We start from the raw sequence: 15,068 nt of genomic DNA on the forward strand, positions 1-15,068 counted from the left end.
TAGTTAGTTAGGATTATTACAAAGAGACTGTACAAGGAGGCTTAAACATAGATCGGGGAATCTCCCTCCGATCAAGTTCAAGAATTTGAGACTAGTTACATCGCCTTTCGGACTAACTACTTAGTATAAGTACCTACAGCTAAAACAATGCCTTGCAGTGATGGCTAGTACGAGACAACTCTTGGGGTTGACAACAAAGGGAGGGTGGTAAGTGAGCCGGAAACAGCTTGCGTGGGGGCTGGTAGTTCCACCTCGGGCCACTTCCTCTTGTGTCACCATAGGCGTGTTCCGCCATTTCTGTCAAAAGCGCAAACGGGTAGTACCCACGTCAAAGGAATGGCTGCAAACCTTGTCCAATTGCCCTCATAGGCAGCTAATAAACGCAAACCATATGTCCATGATCACTTCCTCTGAGGGCTGTACCAGATCCTGGAAGACCTTTAGGCAACGTGCTTTCCATACATACCATAGGGTGAAGCTTGCGATCAACATCCAAATGTCCAGGAATCTAGGGGATGCAAACTACAAGCCTCTCTCAAATCGAATCTTGGCGATTTTTCCTCTCATGCATATGTAGCACCAACTATTCACATTGAAGGCGTCCGTCCACCTATCAACAGAGTGATCAAGCCATGCCGCAACACTCCATTCGAAGGTTTCTTTTGTTTTAAGTGGCTATATTTTATGCATAATGCATGGGTTTATCCTTACATTAGTCCATCACAAACATAGCCAATGTGACTTACTATGCATGCCATAATTTTTCATGAAGACACTTGTATGCTTTTTGCTAGAAAATTTTCTCGGATAGTATTTCTTCATTTGCTATAAAGTATTTGCTAAATAAAAGCATAACTTTGTACATAATCATCTCATTTGTAAAATTTTATAACTAATGGAAGGAGTTTTTTTTTGGAAAAATAAAAAAAAATAAAAGCACAACATCACTTACACTGAAAAAAGCATGGTAATTGCATTTCCAACGATAACATTGTTGATGCCTCTTGATATTCACAAAGTCATCAACCAATTGGTCTTGATTATTCATCTATGGAAAAACCAAAGGGAGAGTTGGACTTGGACACACACGACAAACATCTCAAACATTCTTGTAGATGCACGAAAACAAGCAGCACATGTGTAGATATAGTCATGCGAATATGTAGGTATTCTCAAATGTTTTGAGGCCTTCCATATGTGTCTCCAGAGATAATGATCTACTACAAGCATATCGAACATTCTTGTCGATGCAAGAAAACAAGCAGCACATGTGTAGCGATTCACTCGGATATGTCGATATTCTCAAATGGTTCGAGGCCTTTCAGATGTGTCTCCAGAGATAATGATCTTCCGGGTCGTGTCTGGCGGAGATTAGAGAAAGAGCTGTGGTAGTTGAGCCTTGAAGCCAAGACCATTGGTTTAGTACTCTAATAACTTAAGATTAGCAAGGTAAAGGTTTATACAAAAAATGAGAAGAAAGAGAGAGAGAGAAAGAGAGGATGGGGGGGGGGGGCAGATTTGTAATTTCTAGAGAAATAGGAGGCCACAATTGTAAAGGCAGAAAAGTGCTCAATTTCATTAACAGAAAAAAGAAGAAGAAGAGAAGGAAGACGACAGGCAGGAGCTTTCTTCCTTCTTCTTCCTCCTCCTTTCGATCTACCTTTCTTTCTTTCTTCCTTTCTGATTCATTCATTCGCTCGCTCTCTCGTTCAGTTTCTGTTTCTGAAGCTCGCCATGGCAGCTTGGAAGGCCTTCCTGAACAGCCCTGTTGGACCCAAAACAACACATTTCTGGGGACCCGTAGCTAACTGGGGATTCGTGGCCGCGGTAAGAAGCTCCTCTTTCTGAATTTTTTTCTTTCTTTATTCTCTTTTTCTTTTTCTGTAAGTCTCTCTCTCTCTCTCTCTCTGATCTGTTGCATTGTTTTCTCAAATCTGTCTGCATAGATACATTCCTTTAGAACGTTTGCCAATTTTCGCTCAAATCTGTACCCGTAGGTAATTATTGGGTATATATAATCCTCTATCAAATATCATATTCAGTTTTTTCTGATTAGGTTCTTCATAAGTTGCTCCTTTCTTGGATCCACATTTTAGCCTTTTTTTGTTATCTTGAAGATTTTCTCGGATACGTAAATGGATGAGTTGAAACGGTTGTGCTCGTTGATCCTTAGGATCTGAAACTGTCCATCTATTGGATCTTTTGTTGACATTCAAGCATCAAAATTGCGCTTTTATTGGTGGTGTTGAGATTCAAGTATCTAACACTGTCATTCCATTGAATATGTTGAGATCGAAGGATCTAAAGTGTATTTTCATTGGCTCTGTGTAAGAGTGCAAAGCTCATCACTTGGCCAAACGGGTTGCATCATATTGGGAAGTCACATCCTGTATTTTCTATACAAGATTTTTTCTCGTCAATATCCTGGAATGATTGCTTCATGCAACGAAGGTCCATCACATATAATATTCAGGGATTATGTAATCTTTCAGAGGAAAATTGATCGTCAAGATTGTCAGAATGGCCACAGTCAAGGCCACTCAAGGTATATGATTCATAGTCACATATGTTACTCTATCACTAGTTAATAAATAGTAGATTGTCCTATATGGTTGTGCATTGGCTGGCATACAGGGAGATTAGCTATAGACCTCTCTTAGTTGCAGTTTTATTATATAATTGGGAACTTCCAAGTTTCCCTACGTATTTTCCATACAGATTCTCCACTTAAATTCTGTGCTTGTGGTAAAATTCTCCAAGCAATCCCCGTTTTTTAAGGGAGAATGCTATGAAATGAGACATTAACGTCTTGAGACAGTTGTTAGAACTGCCACAATGTGCCGCAATGTCCGTTGTAGAGATTGATTATGATGTTTAGGTGCATTTGAGGTGAGGTTTTAGGAGACCAGTGAACACGAGGGCGGGCAACGCCTAAGTTCAAAAAGTAGTAGACCGTGGACAAGTAGTGATGATTTACCATGGATGATGATGTTATCTTATCATTTTCAAGAAGCTAATAACATGGCATATGATCTATGGGGTCGGTAGATGTGTTACAAGAGTCTCCCCTATCAAGGTTGCCAACTTTTTCAAGAGTATGCTTCTATTCAAACAAGGATCAAGTATGAATGCCTAGAAGGTGGGGATTGTGTTTATCAAAGAATTTCATCATTCCAATATGCATCATTTGGAGATCTATGTTTGCAAATTTATGTTTATAACTATATATAGTATAGGTTATTTCAATATTTTTTCGTTTTTTTGTTGGAACTAGTTTGCTTGATTTAAGGAAAGTAATTTCATTGCCATGCAAGCTTCATTGAGTCAATTCATATTCTTTCTTTTACATTATAGTCTATGGTAATGGCCATCTTCATCTTTGTGTCGTCCTTCATCTTCTTCAGTGTTTTCTTGGTAGATTCTTTTTTTTAGTACGTGCAAAATCAAATGCTAAATTGCGTTCTGGATTTATTGCAAATAATTTGAATGCTATTCTCATCTAGTAACTGTAGACACTAATAACCATATGTGAATTTGTTTTTTTTATGGCTATGTCGAATTGTTTCCATGAATATAAGCTTTAATAGCTTAGATTATTTGAATTCATGCTTGAGGATGAATTCATAATTTGTATGGTAGTTGGATAACCATATTCAACCCAGAGATACTCTTTTGAGCTTGGCAGGTGATCTGTCCAGTTAGCATTGGGTTCCAATGTGTGGAGATGTGTACAAATTATTGCCTCGTAAACTAACTGTAGGTTAGGCACATAGTTCCCACTATTTCAGAATGGAGAAATGAAAACAGTGAAGATACCAAACCCCACAAATGAACTGACTTGTAAACAGTCTAAATTCAATTCACACAAGTGAGTACCATATGTAAATCTACAAGTCAAAATATAATGAGATTATACAACAAAAGTATAGGTTGCAAGTTGATTTGTTTTTTGTTAAGTTTAATTGTCAATTTACATTAGTTAATAGCATGTATAAATTTACAAACTAAAGTAGAATGAGGCGGCTATACAACAGAAGTATAGGTTGCAAGATCTACAAACCAAGATTTAAGATGGAAATAAGGAGAGATGAGATCGTGGACAGCAAATGTGCCGGAGAGAGTGTAAGATGCAGAGAGTGAGAATCAGTGATAGGGTGCCTGTCCAAATGGCTGTGGTCTATGTGCATGAAATATTGCATAAAATATGACTTGTAGGTAGAGGAGTGATGGAGCTACAGGAGTTCATGATGATTCTTTGTTGATGAGATGTTGTGGTTGTATTGTTGACCTTCACTTCATGGTATGTCTCTTACGTTCAAGTAGAAATGGTCCCAAGCACTGGTCAAATGTGCATATGGCAAATTCATTAATAAGAAAGGAATATATGTTAATGACTTTTAAGAGGCCAAAATGGTCTATAAGACTGAATGAGAAATTACATCTTAAATTGTTGAATCATTGTTGAGAACATGAAAGAGAGATGATGATGGGGGCGTGGTTAGATCCAAAACACTAAGGGAGTGGGCTGCCGTGTGAGGAGAGAGAAAGTAGAGGAAACGGTGGAGAAAATGGAGAGGAAACCATAGCTGCAAAAGTCCCTCTCTCATTATGAGAGGTTTGGGACCAATACTTATTGATAAGTAACTTTTAGGTCATTCAGGCATGTTCACACATGGCCAATGACCAAAAGGTATAAAGATAATGTAAATTCCTATAACCCCCCAATTGGGGCCAAAAATATAGTAAATACGTGTCTAGAAAGCTCTCGAAGGGAGCTTTCACATGGAAGGGTCAAAAATATACAAAAAGGAGAGGCCTTGGTGCCTTTATCCCCAACACAACAAGCCAAAATAAATATAACTGAATATAGGGAACAAAGAATCTAGTTATTTAGGTAAGCAAGATAGACTGAAAATCCTGCCTTCGAAAAATCTCCAACATGGGCCCTTCGGGATGGAGAGAGATCTCTGAAGTGAGGGAAGCACATTCAGTGTTGGGTGATAATTACCTTTATTTGTCAATCTCAAGGATGACAGGGTCATTGCAGGACACACTGCATTATGGTTTGTGGATGAGTTCCTGTGATTATAGTGTTGTCCTTCATTTGCGTTGAGTTCTAGCAATAATGGTGTCAAGCACCATTGTTCTTCATATTCCATTACCTTGCACAGTGGGGCAAACCATTGTTTGAAGGGGCAATGCCATTTCCCTTTTATTTCAGTAAACAACTCAATGGTAGAGATATTTGTCTTCCAATTCCACCATCAAGGGTAGAACTGGCTGATCCCCTCTCTTGTGGATTTGCATACGTATCTGCCTATCAATTTTTAACTGATGTGAAGAGGTCTTGAGCTTCCCTGTCATACTATAGACCACATGGGTTAGATGTGTATGAATATAAGATGGCCTAATAATAATCCATCCCATGATGTATGTAAATAGAGTGCCTTATAGTGGGCCATCTTCCTACTGAGAGCTGTTTTGGAACTATCCATGTTCCATTATCCAATTTAATGATATCAGAATGTATCACTCTATTCTTTTCCACTCTAGTCTTGTTCAATGAGGACAATCCAAGCTATATTGGTAAATTGGGGTAGTGTGTGTACACTTGAGCCCCACAATTGGAACTATGTTTGCATTTCAGCATACCATCAACAATTATGTCCATGTTCAACAAGCTGTTTGATGAGATAAGTGCCAGTCTTGAGTACCTTTGGTGATGGAGCTCCCAAATCCGTTGGATACCAGTCACTGATTAGAATAATGCCTTGGTTGATATGGGGGCTGCTCTGAGCTCCCCTTGGATTATATCATGGTGCACTGGTTCTTTGCTTCTTATCACGGGCGCAATTATTGAGAATAAAAATCTCTCCAAATCTGTCCAGTTATGTGCCCTATGCAGGCATGGTCCCCAATTTTTTCCTCCATAGAGAAGAGTTGAGAAATGAGTCTTGAGCAATAAGGAGGGAGGTAGAAAGAAAGAAAACTGTATTAACGTCTTTTAAGAGGCCAAAATGGCCTATAAGACCAAACAAGAGATTACATCTTAAGTGTTGTCTCATCTTTGCGAACAACAAATCAAAATAAAATAAGTATGACTAAGAGAAAAGAAAAGCGAAACAACATTAATAAACAATAGAATACATTTTTGGATTACAAGAAATGAACACATCTGTTTTCTCTTTTCTATATGGTAATAGGAGAGTAACTTGGAAGAACTGTTTAGGGTTTAGTTGCTGAAATAGCGCAAAATGATCTCTATGTTTCTAGATAACAGATGATTATATCATCTTCTATTAATTTCCGAAATACAGAAAGGGCATCAGTCTTTGTGTTCAAAAGGTTATTAACTTCCTTATTGAGAACAATTTAGTTTCTTGGATGCAAAATTAAGTCTTAGTGAGTCTAAAATCTTATGGAGGTCTTGCTTCTAAAATATTTCTGCAGTTGTGAAATTGTAGTTGAATTTATGATTCCATCTGTGTTTGTCACACTCTGGAAGTTCCATAGGTGTATTTCTAAATGAGCAAGTGATATGGCTACCCAGAAATCTCCTGTAACTAGCAAAATGTTTTGCTTAGGACCGTTTCTAGAATATTAAATGGTGGTTATTTTGTTAGTCTATTAAATGGATAGTTTACCTTGTAATTTTCCAATAACAATGTTCATAATTTACATTCAAACGTAAAAAATTTAAAATTATTAGCTAGTAAATCCTCCAAATTGTGCTATGTTGCTGTCTTGTTTCTATCTTTCTATATTTCAGTAAAATCTGAAAGAATGTAATATGTAAGAACAATACATTATTTTTCTATTCCATTAGTCAAAGACAGTGATTGTATGATGCATTGTAATTCATGTTTTCATATAATCCAATTTCAATGGTTTTGTACAGTTTGTATCTCTATGTGGCTCTCCACACTAATCACCACCTTTTCTTTAAGGTTTACCTTATCTAGTTAATGTTTATATATGATGAACAGGGTTTGGTGGATACACAACGTCCACCAGAAGTCATATCTGGCAACATGACATCAGGTATTGTTTCCTGCCATAGTTATTCTGTTTATTAGTACTACACAGTCTATTGTTTTGAGAAGACTAGTTTGAAAAGCTATATTTGAGGATCATGTGTTTTATTTATTTATGAAGACATGCATACGATGCTTATCTCTCTTGGCTACATTTATATGAAGACATAAATATGATGCTTATCTCTCTTGGCTACATTTATAGATGACTACTGATTCCTAAATCTCTCTTATGGAGTTTTCTCAGTGTTGTTTCATACTATTTTGCAATGTGTTGTGAAGACATATCAAATGTGCTCGATATTCCTAGGATTATGAAAACGTTAGGGTTTATATGCCAAATAATTTGTCATTTATTCCTGCACGGGATTCAATGACAAAGATCACATCACTTGCTAAAAGAAGAATGTGGACTGGTATACCTCATATGTCAATTCCCTAGCTGCCTACAAGTGTGATGTAGCTCCGTGTGTATGTACCATCTGAAGAAAGTAGGGGAGAGTGGGCATCCTTGCTTCACATGGATGCTACTTGTGGGGACATCTGATAGCCCACTGGACTCCTAACTCATCCCATTACTTCCTCATATAGTGCATATGTCAAATAGATAATGTCAAAGGGGATTTTGAGTGCATGGAATCCTTGTCAGAAATGTTCCTTTGGTAAAATATCAAAGGCCTTGCAGAAATCTACAGAGCATCCATACAATTGTGATCTATGTTCCGTTGCTTGGTCCACCAAACAATGTAATGTAAGGATGTGGTCAGTGGTAGAGCAAGCTCTCCTAACTTGCACTTGGCCTAGGGTTCGTATCTTGTCAATCTCAGTGAAGTTTTGAGCTCGATTTCAAACCCCTCTTAAAGTTTAATGAATGCATGGCCAATCATAACCGCTGGAGGCTCCATAGTTTGAGGGGTCCCCTGACTTATGGAGAGGTCCTCCACCATGCCCTATTGAAGATGTGTGCGAGGATAGGGGCAATTTTGCTCACTACATATAGGTGTTCACCTTCTAGTCCTGTGTGGTTAGATGATTGTCTATGTTGAAGGCGCTGAGTGGTCTTCTCAACCTTGTATGAGGTGAAGAAGGTGGAGGTAGTAGGGTGAGACTCTGATGGTTGTGGTCTGGGTTATTGGTGAGGGATATGACACAAGTTTTATGCATAAGAATGCCATAGTTGTGGATCCTCAATTGAAGTTGGGGCTGAGGTTCTGTGATACGTTACAATGTGTCACACATAGCATAATGTTCTCAATATGCTGCAAAATAACATGTAATTGATTGCCAACTTTTGTAAACAAGAAGCACTTTTGCAACTAATGTGATGTTTGGTATATATATATATATAGCCAACTAACCACTGTTTTTTGTATGCAGCAATGTGTGTCTACTCTGCTCTCTTTATGAGGTTTGCATGGATGGTGCAGCCACGCAACTATCTGCTGCTTACTTGCCATGCAGCTAATGAGAGTGTGCAGTTGTATCAATTATCTCGATGGGCTACCGCCAATGGGTAAAAACATTGTTTAATTGTATAGGGCCATAATGATAACAATTATCGTAGCCCAACGTTTTCAAAATTAACAGAATTTGTACCCTCTCAATTGTAGGGGCTATTTTGGTATTTTCTTCCATTGGTTCTATAATTTTAAGTGGCTTTCTTTAATTATGTTCTCCTGTTTGTTTTCGAGTGCCAGATATCTTGGGGATAGGAAGCCCTCAGAAGATACATCACCGACATCAAGTTAGGAAAGGTTAATCAGATTTTTTTTTTTCCAATTGTTATTGATGGAGGGATGCAAGCTCTGTCTCTCTCTATCTCTCTCTCCCTCCCTCTCTCTCATCTTTGTAGAGACTAGGGTAATCTCATGACATCATAATTTTACAGTGCGACATAGTTGTATTATGTCTCTTTATTATAAATGCTCATGTAACTGGAGTATGAATGTGTGCGAATGAAGTGATAATGGCAAATCAATAATGATATTGTTGAAAATCTCGATTACTAGGCTATTTTAAACAATTTGATTATTCCCACAAGCTTATTCCAACTGGATAGTTGCTATTTATTTAATTATGGCACTGATACCCATGGATTTACTAAAAGATGTCCATGTGTTGAAGGCTTTAGTATGCTGGAGTTAAAATTCACATCATGGAGGACCCCACAGTATCTAATGTTCCTTTAACGATGTGATACCTCACTCTGGGTAAGCATTTGACCCTTCCACCTCTCACAAGGACCACTGAATGTTCCTGCAAATTATGGCCAATACCTGGTATGACCAATATCTTTTACAAATCATATTTGGTTCATTTCAGATTCTGTACAGTAGATCTTAAACAAATGTAAATGCTAATGGAAATTCTAACCATCAGAAAATAAATGAGCATTCTTTTTTTGTGCAATTAGATCAAGCATAACATAGAATAGTCATGAAAATGACATTAATTCTCCAATTTATTGCTTCTGTAAAAGCAATATCTGGGCATTGTGGAGAGCAAGAGGGAGAGAACTGGCCGTTATTTGAATTTGGAGTTTCTCCAGATGGTAGTATACTAGTAGGTGAAGATACACATAAATTTGTGTGGGAATTTATCAGTGATTACTATTTGCGAGGAACAAAGATGTCAATTTCTGGTTCAATTGTAAAGAAGTTAAATTTATATTGATCATGGTGGCATAGTAATGCATGCTTATGTATTTACAGACAGTGTTGGTAGGTTCTAGAGATGGGTAATGTTTGTTGTGGGCTATAAGCAGTTATTCATATTTCTTGCATTCGTTTATCTTCCACTATCAAAGGTTTGAAAGTAATCTAACTTTGCCAAGTTAATGCACTAGGGATGGATTCATCTCTGGTCTGGGGTAGCCACAACTATTTAAATCTGCTCCTTACACCCCCCTTCACTTGAGGACACTGCTTGTTCTGCATCTTTATAGTCAATTGCAGAAGGATAATGAGATCAAGGTTTGATGCAACTTGCATCCGTAATCTATGGGATGTAGTGCAATATGTTTTTGGGATGGCAATGAATGTGTATTAGTCTTTAAAACTTTAATGTTTGTTCCTTAACCTCTACATCCCATGTGAATAACAATGTGAAGCATTGCCTCTTGCAAACATCACCATGAATCAACATTTGCAAATAGCTAGAGGGATAATCCCGCAGAGAAAAAATTGCAATTGGCATTTAGTATCGACCATAGTTACACTTGATTGATTTCAGTTATTGATTAAAAATGCAAACTCCTTTTTCCATAGTTTAAAGCAGTTTGCAAACTCATTTCTCGAAGAAGTTAACAAGATGGTATCTTTTTTCTTTAACCATGATTGCATGATGCATTGGGTCACATGTATTTAATTGCTTCATAGTAGTGAACCAATTTTCGACAAAAACTTGTGGCTACTATGAATTTCTCATAGGTGGGGTTATAACTATATCCTTCATGTGTGTTTACCCTTTGAGCTTGAAGATTACCCTTTGAGTGTGTTTTGGATGACTATTTCCATACTCTTTGACACCAATTGATTACTTAACTTTGTGTTCTTTTATTACTTAAGGAGGTAAATGCGAATTTCTCTATATGTCTTTCCTCATTTTTGTTGTTACATTGCAGAAAAAATAGACATTTTTTAATTGTTGGTCATCCTCTCATCATCTTGGTTGTTTTTGTTGGCACTTCCCTCGAATGTCCTTAGTATCTATAGGCAATGTTATTAGGTAAGTACTTTCTTGAACAAGCCAAAACATTGGTGCAACACACCTCTTCATTACGATTCCAAATTGTGATTATCTAATTTATGCTTATTGTTATCACTAGCTAATCACATGAATCTTGAGAGAATTTTCTACCTTTTCCATTGATTAACATGGAATAATCATTAAGGGTGTGAAGCTTGTCTACATTGTGTTTTGAGAGAGAGAAGCTTGGTTTAGTTAGTGTGCACTAGTGTGAACATGGTCATCAAGGCTAAACAAACCAAGATTTCATATGCCTATGGATATGGTTATACTCGATGATAAAAGGGCAATACACAACACAAGGAATGAACAACATGCATGTATATGATTTCGTCCTTTGTTCATCAAAATAATATTCAGGCTTTGAGTGTCAATGAGAAGCAATGGGTTTAATTCATGAGATACATGGTGAGCAGGTCAATGGCATGTTGCAAGGGAAAAGTTCAGTTTAGAACTCTCTTTTTATCATAAGTACCTTACCCTACTAGTAAGTTGTTACACTACAAGCAATATGTCTTGGGTTTGAAACCCATTTATCTCACCTCTCTATTACATAGAACTTCATACATGTCTCTTTTAATTCCCTAGATGGCATTATGGAATGTAGGGGTTGAACCCATGACCACCCCCCCGTCTCCATTTGGCAACCTTACCAATTGAGTTACATCCATCTGGGTTTACACTTTGCACATCAAACTACATTTGATGCACGTAGCTACGAAACCATATTCTTCATTGATTGAAGAAACCACACACATCTATGCATGTTGGAGCCATTCCGTTGTCTCCCATCCAAACAATTACTTCCATACGAGATAGCTGACAACCACTATGACGTGAGATAGGGCGTTGGAGCTCAAGCTCTGCCTTTGATCACATATGACTATGCTTTCCACACATCTACGAACAAACACCAATCCTCACACAAATTTCTCTCATGTTCCCACAAAGGTATTTACGTGAACAATGTGATATCTTCAGTCTCATGGGTTATAATTTATGATTTCCAAAGACGAGAATAAAATGTGAGTGTGTGTGTGTGTGTGTGTGTGCTTTCTTACTCTTATGGTATTATTATGTACATATATGTAGGGACTTGTGTGAACACACCCTTAAGAAACGTGAGAGGGGCCCAAATACTAGGGTTTCCTTGGAAGCAAAATAGGGTTTATTCCTTCCTACTACAGAGACTTAAGAAGTTCTTCTCTCCTCCTCCTCCTCCTCCTCCTCTTCTACTGTCATGGAATCTCTGCCTCTGGTGCCCACCAACAAGCACAGGAAAAGGAAGAAGAACAGGCATGACGACTATGACGACGACGACGAAGAAGAAGAAGAAGAAGGAGAAGAAGTTCAAATAAACTCTAAGAATCGCCTCAAAGAAGCTGAGGAAGCTTCTCTACTGGAAAGCGTTCTGTTTGGTAAGCTTCGAGATCCTTCTTCGCTTGAGTTTGGCTATGAGTTTGCAGACGAAAACGAAGCTTTAGCGGGATTTCACAAGAAAGAAAAGGAGCTGGATGGCGATGATCTAGGAGAGATATTAGAAGGAGAGACAAAGTCTGTAAGAACAAGGAAACCTGTTTGGGATGATGAAGAAGAGAATGAGACTAGGGTTAATATTTCAAATGTGAATAGGTTAAGGAAGTTGTTGAAGGTTGGAGAAGATGGAACAGTGTCAGGTAAAGAGTATGTGGCCAGACTTAGAGATTTTCATGGAAAGCTTAATACAGGAAATGAATGGGCTAAGCTTCCTTTTGAGAAAGCAAAGAACAAGAATTTACGGAAATGTTTAGAACTTGATGAGAGCGAGAACGAATATGATTATAATAGTGATGGTGATAATTTTATTGATGCCAATGGTTACGTTGATAATGATGATGAACAAATATCCCACATTTTGAAGAGTACTAAAGAACTGGTGGTGAAAAACAAATCTAGATTGCCATCTGGTATCATTGGCATATCGAAAATGAGAGATGCTAATGCCGAAGAGCCTTCAAATGGTGTAATTCAATCGGTTCAATTCCATAGAAATGCTCAAATTTTACTGTCGGCTGGATTTGATAAGAGAATAAGGTTGTTCCAAATTGATGGAAAAAGAAATCCTAAAATCCAAAGCATTTTTCTCGATAATTTTCCAATCCAAAAGGCATCGTTTGTTCCTGATGGCTCTAAGGTCATTGCCAGTGGAAGAAGAAAATTTTATTATATGTATGATATGAATGGGGGCGCGATAGAGAAAATGGAGCCTCTCTTTGGTCGTGAAGAAAAAAGCTTAGAAAGCTTTGAAGTCTCTTCAGATTCGAAAACTATTGCTTTTTTGGGTAATGATGGATATATCCTTTTAGCGTCATTAAAAAGCAAACAATTGATTGGAACAATGAAAATGAATGGATCAGTGAGGGCAATATCATTTACTCGAGGTGGTAAAGAATTGCTGAGTTTCGGTGGAGATGGAGAGGTATACCAGTGGGACATTGGTACAAGAAAGTGCATTTATAAAGGTAGAGATGATGGTTGTATAAAAGGAACCACTCTAGCTTCATCGTCCGATAGTAATCTCTTTGCAACAGGATCAAACAGTGGTGTGGTTAATCTCTACGACCATGGAAAGTTTGTTAATGGAGATATCAAACCTATTAAGTCTTTTATGAATCTTGTGACTACAATTGATACATTGAAGTTCAATCCTGATGCTCAAATTCTAGCTATGACATCAAAGATGAAGCAAGGTGGTCTCAAGTTAGTTCATTTACCATCTTACACCGTTTTCTCAAATTGGCCCACAATGAGGACACCTTTGCATTTTGTTCATTCATTGGATTTCAGCCCTGGTGGAGGTTATTTGGCTGTGGGTAATGCTGCGGGAAAGGTGCTTTTGTTTAGGTTACAACACTATGAAAGGGCTTGAAATGAAATTGTCTCAATTGTGAAAGGTTTTATAGTTTGGATGAATCACTATGAAGATGGTTATCACTTACAATGAATGTTCTATGAGAAAGATGTCCTTACATGAAATTCTTCCTTTGTGCTTCCATCTCCGGAGTCCTTTTTTGATGTTTTTACACTTTTCTATGTGATAGTGGGAGGACATAAAAAACATTGAATAGTTAATATTGTACTAAAAGAAAAACCCTAAATATTTAAAATACTGAGACAATGAAATAGAGAGCATTAACAGCAAAAGATGATGGAAGCATTTATCTTAATAATATTAAAAAATTAACTACACACTTCAAACTGTAGACTAACATTGAGGCTTTAATACTGTGATGCAATATACATGGGATTCCCATTTTAGTGCTCAATAGGAAATTAGAAGAGTGAACTAGATGACTTAATACTGTGATCTTCAAGTACATGTTATCCAGTGGAACATGCAGGAAAACAAATTACAAGTCTACATGATAATCTTCTTTGTGCATGGATAAGGTAGGTATTTGTTTGAATGAATGATATCAGTAAAATTGATTTGATTCATTTTGCAACGTTATATATCTTAATGTGATATATCTTGACCATGTCTATATATAAAAAATGTGGGGAGTTTAATTGGTAACATTTTCAATCTTTAAGCAGGAATTGGTTAATTGGCATGGATATTTGAATTTAGGTAGTTTCTCATTGTACTTTAATATATAATGTCTTGAGAACGTTTAGTTTTTGAAATGGGTAAATAACATGGACAATTATGATTGTTCACTAATGGTTGAATTCAATTGGGAGAACCAAACAACATGATACACGTCACTCTAAACAAAATATTATTAATAACTATTATACGAACACAAGAATGAGGATGGTAATGGTGACAATCATGATTGTGATAATGACCAAAATTAAGATGATGATGATTCTAATTATTTAATGTCATACAACTAATTAGCATAAGAATGACGTCCTAATGATGATGAAGATGTTAATTTAACATGTGGATTTGAGATTATGGATTTCAAACTATCAAGACATGCACATGTACATGTGAGATGTCAAATAAATACATTGTCCAATCATTGGTAATATGATGGAATGTATAGTTCGGCAAGCTCATAAATGCAATGATGGTCGACTAAGGGAAGTGGTGAAGTGTCGAGCATCCAAAGGAGATGTTCAAACAAGACAACCTCACAACCAAGCAATGGTCCAAGACTTTGGTCCACACCTAGAAATCTAGACCTTTCCAATAATGCCTTGAACAAAGGGTGGTGTAAGTGTAGCCCTTTGATGATGAAGCGTCTCTTGGACTCACCAATGTACACTGCCTCAAAGCCATCTGGTGGAAACCGCATT

General features: G+C 37.3%; 2 protein-coding genes across 3 annotated transcripts; both read left to right on the plus strand.

Annotated features, from left to right (window-relative positions):
- The first annotated feature begins 1,626 nt into the window (after positions 1–1,626).
- Positions 1,627–9,036, plus strand: LOC147850311 (mitochondrial pyruvate carrier 1). 2 transcript variants are annotated; one of them, XM_087336430.1, is made up of 4 exons: positions 1,632–1,827; positions 6,987–7,041; positions 8,412–8,547; positions 8,732–9,036. In XM_087336430.1, exons 1-4 carry the CDS (start codon positions 1,735–1,737, stop codon positions 8,781–8,783), a joined length of 336 nt encoding a protein of 111 aa, XP_087192556.1. In that variant the 5' UTR covers positions 1,632–1,734; the 3' UTR covers positions 8,784–9,036. The 2 variants fall into 2 exon arrangements, with proteins under 2 accessions (XP_087192557.1, XP_087192556.1); XM_087336431.1 differs by lacking the exon at positions 8,732–9,036 and having other exon boundaries at positions 1,627–1,827; positions 8,412–8,551.
- Positions 9,037–11,894: 2,858 nt separating this feature from the next.
- Positions 11,895–13,815, plus strand: LOC147850312 (Transducin/WD40 repeat-like superfamily protein). The gene has a single exon (XM_087336646.1). The coding sequence runs from the start codon at positions 12,022–12,024 to the stop codon at positions 13,687–13,689; it is 1,668 nt and encodes a 555-aa protein (XP_087192772.1). The 5' UTR covers positions 11,895–12,021; the 3' UTR covers positions 13,690–13,815.
- Positions 13,816–15,068: the final 1,253 nt, after the last annotated feature.

This window comes from Azolla caroliniana, unplaced genomic scaffold (genome assembly GCF_043228905.1).
Source record: "Azolla caroliniana isolate FFs.n. ecotype wild unplaced genomic scaffold, voAzoCaro1.0.p SCAF_21, whole genome shotgun sequence".
In the NCBI taxonomy this organism is placed as follows: Eukaryota; Viridiplantae; Streptophyta; class Polypodiopsida; order Salviniales; family Salviniaceae; genus Azolla; species Azolla caroliniana.

What these genes read in the sequence shown, in the direction of transcription:
- LOC147850311 (XM_087336430.1), top strand. Translation starts at nt 1,735, where the DNA reads ATGGCAGCTTGGAAGGCCTTCCTGAACAGCCCTGTTGGACCCAAAACA. An exon ending in ATCTGGCAACATGACATCAG is followed by an intron (nt 7,042 to 8,411) that starts GTATTGTTTCCT and finishes TTTTGTATGCAG; the next exon opens with CAATGTGTGTCTACTCTGCT. An exon ending in CGATGGGCTACCGCCAATGG is followed by an intron (nt 8,548 to 8,731) that starts GTAAAAACATTG and finishes TTCGAGTGCCAG; the next exon opens with ATATCTTGGGGATAGGAAGC.
- LOC147850312 (XM_087336646.1), top strand. Translation starts at nt 12,022, where the DNA reads ATGGAATCTCTGCCTCTGGTGCCCACCAACAAGCACAGGAAAAGGAAG.